The sequence below is a fragment of the Cervus elaphus genome, chromosome 12 (genome assembly GCF_910594005.1).
Source record: "Cervus elaphus chromosome 12, mCerEla1.1, whole genome shotgun sequence".
Taxonomy (NCBI): Eukaryota; Metazoa; Chordata; class Mammalia; order Artiodactyla; family Cervidae; genus Cervus; species Cervus elaphus.
In genome coordinates, this window is record NC_057826.1 from 75,890,075 (window position 1) to 75,891,630 (window position 1,556).

General features: G+C 46.9%; 1 gene segment (V, D, J or C); it reads left to right on the forward strand.

The window, feature by feature from the left end:
- The first annotated feature begins 465 nt into the window (after positions 1-465).
- LOC122704613 lies at positions 466-1,255 on the forward strand. The segment is given in 2 exon segments: positions 466-602; positions 792-1,255. Coding segments are annotated over 2 exon segments (471 nt in total).
- The last annotated feature ends 301 nt before the right edge of the window (positions 1,256-1,556 follow it).

The following is a 1,556-nucleotide window of genomic DNA, read 5'->3' on the forward strand; positions in this document are numbered from 1 at the left end:
CTTTTTGATGAATATTCCTTTCAATTAATAGCTCTGTCTTATTCCCTGATTCAAGCACTAGACATTTATGACCATAATGCAAAATATCGATATTTACATTGATTGTTATTATCTTTATCTATGTTGTTATCTTTATCCATAGCTCTCAGGAAAGTCCCCTGGATCAAACAGGGAGTCATAAACAAAAGGTAAGATGGAGAATTTTGAAGTATAGATACCAGCTTTTTCTGATTTTTTTTCCATTTTTATTGCCTAAGATTTATTTATTAATATATATCAGGAGAAAATAGAAACTTTTAATTCACAAGTTCAAAATTATGTACAAAACATTGAATGTCACCTTTCCCTCCACTCTCACCCTTCTTTAACCTGTTTTTAGTTCAGTGAGACCAGAGGGTGGGGCTCCCTGTCACAGAGTGTCAGCTGAGCAGGGTTTGTTGGCTGAGCTGATTGGTTGCAGGAGCTGAAACATCCAGACAAGTCATGACACTCACCACCCAGGGTTTGCTATGTATCTTGTGAATGTTTTCCAGCAACAAGGCAAAGCGTCATGAAAAGGCTAGTGGACACTGTACTGGGGCTTTTGTTTGCCCAGGTTTGCTGTGAGTTGGGGCTGCCCCACAGGGGAATCTGAAGGAATGAGCAGCTTCTCTTTTGTTGAAGGAGGAAGAGGAGCTGACAAGTCCTGCAGACTTTCTATCCTTATCATTTATGGGGTTGGGGGTGTACTTTCCAGGTTTTGCAGGCGCTCTATGACCCTCACCTGTGACTGTTTCTCTTCTTTTCATCAGGTGTGCGAGGGATGGATGTGGCGCAGAGTCCCCCAGCCCTGAGTCTGCAGGAGGGAGCCAGCTTTACTCTGCGGTGTAATTTCTCCATCTTCCCAAACAGTGTGCAGTGGTATCTTCAGAACCCCAGGGGCCGCCTCATCCACCTGTTTTACATTCCTTCAGGGACAAAGCAGGAAGGAAGATTAAATGCCACGACAGTCCCCAAAGAACGCCGCAGCTCACTGCACATTTCCTCTTCGCGGACCACAGACTCGGGCACTTACTTCTGTGCTGCGCAGCACGGTGCTCCCCAGGCACCTGCGGCCTCTACAGGAACCCTCCCGGGGCTCAGCCCCTCCTCCAGCCTCAGTCACACCGTGAGGCCCCCACAGGGCGTTTGCAGTGCTTCATGTTACTCACCTGCATCAGGACAGTTTTAACCACAGACACTGTTTGGCCCTACAGGTTAGGGACTTCGGTCTCTATCTCCCCTTCTCAGTCTGTGTCTCTTTCTTCACTAGAAACTTCGAACTGGGAACTAGCAGAGTAGTTGATACGAGGACAGAATTAAAATGAATATTTAACCACAGCTTCCCAGGTGGCTCAGTGGTAAAGAATCTGCTTACCAATGCAGGAGACATGGGATCGATCCCTGGGTGGGGCAGATCCTCTGGAGGAGGAAACGGTAACCCATTCCAGTATTCTTGGGAAATACTGTGAATTCTCATGGACAGAGGAGGCTGGCAGGCTAACAGTCCATGGGGTCTCAAAGAGTTGGACATGACT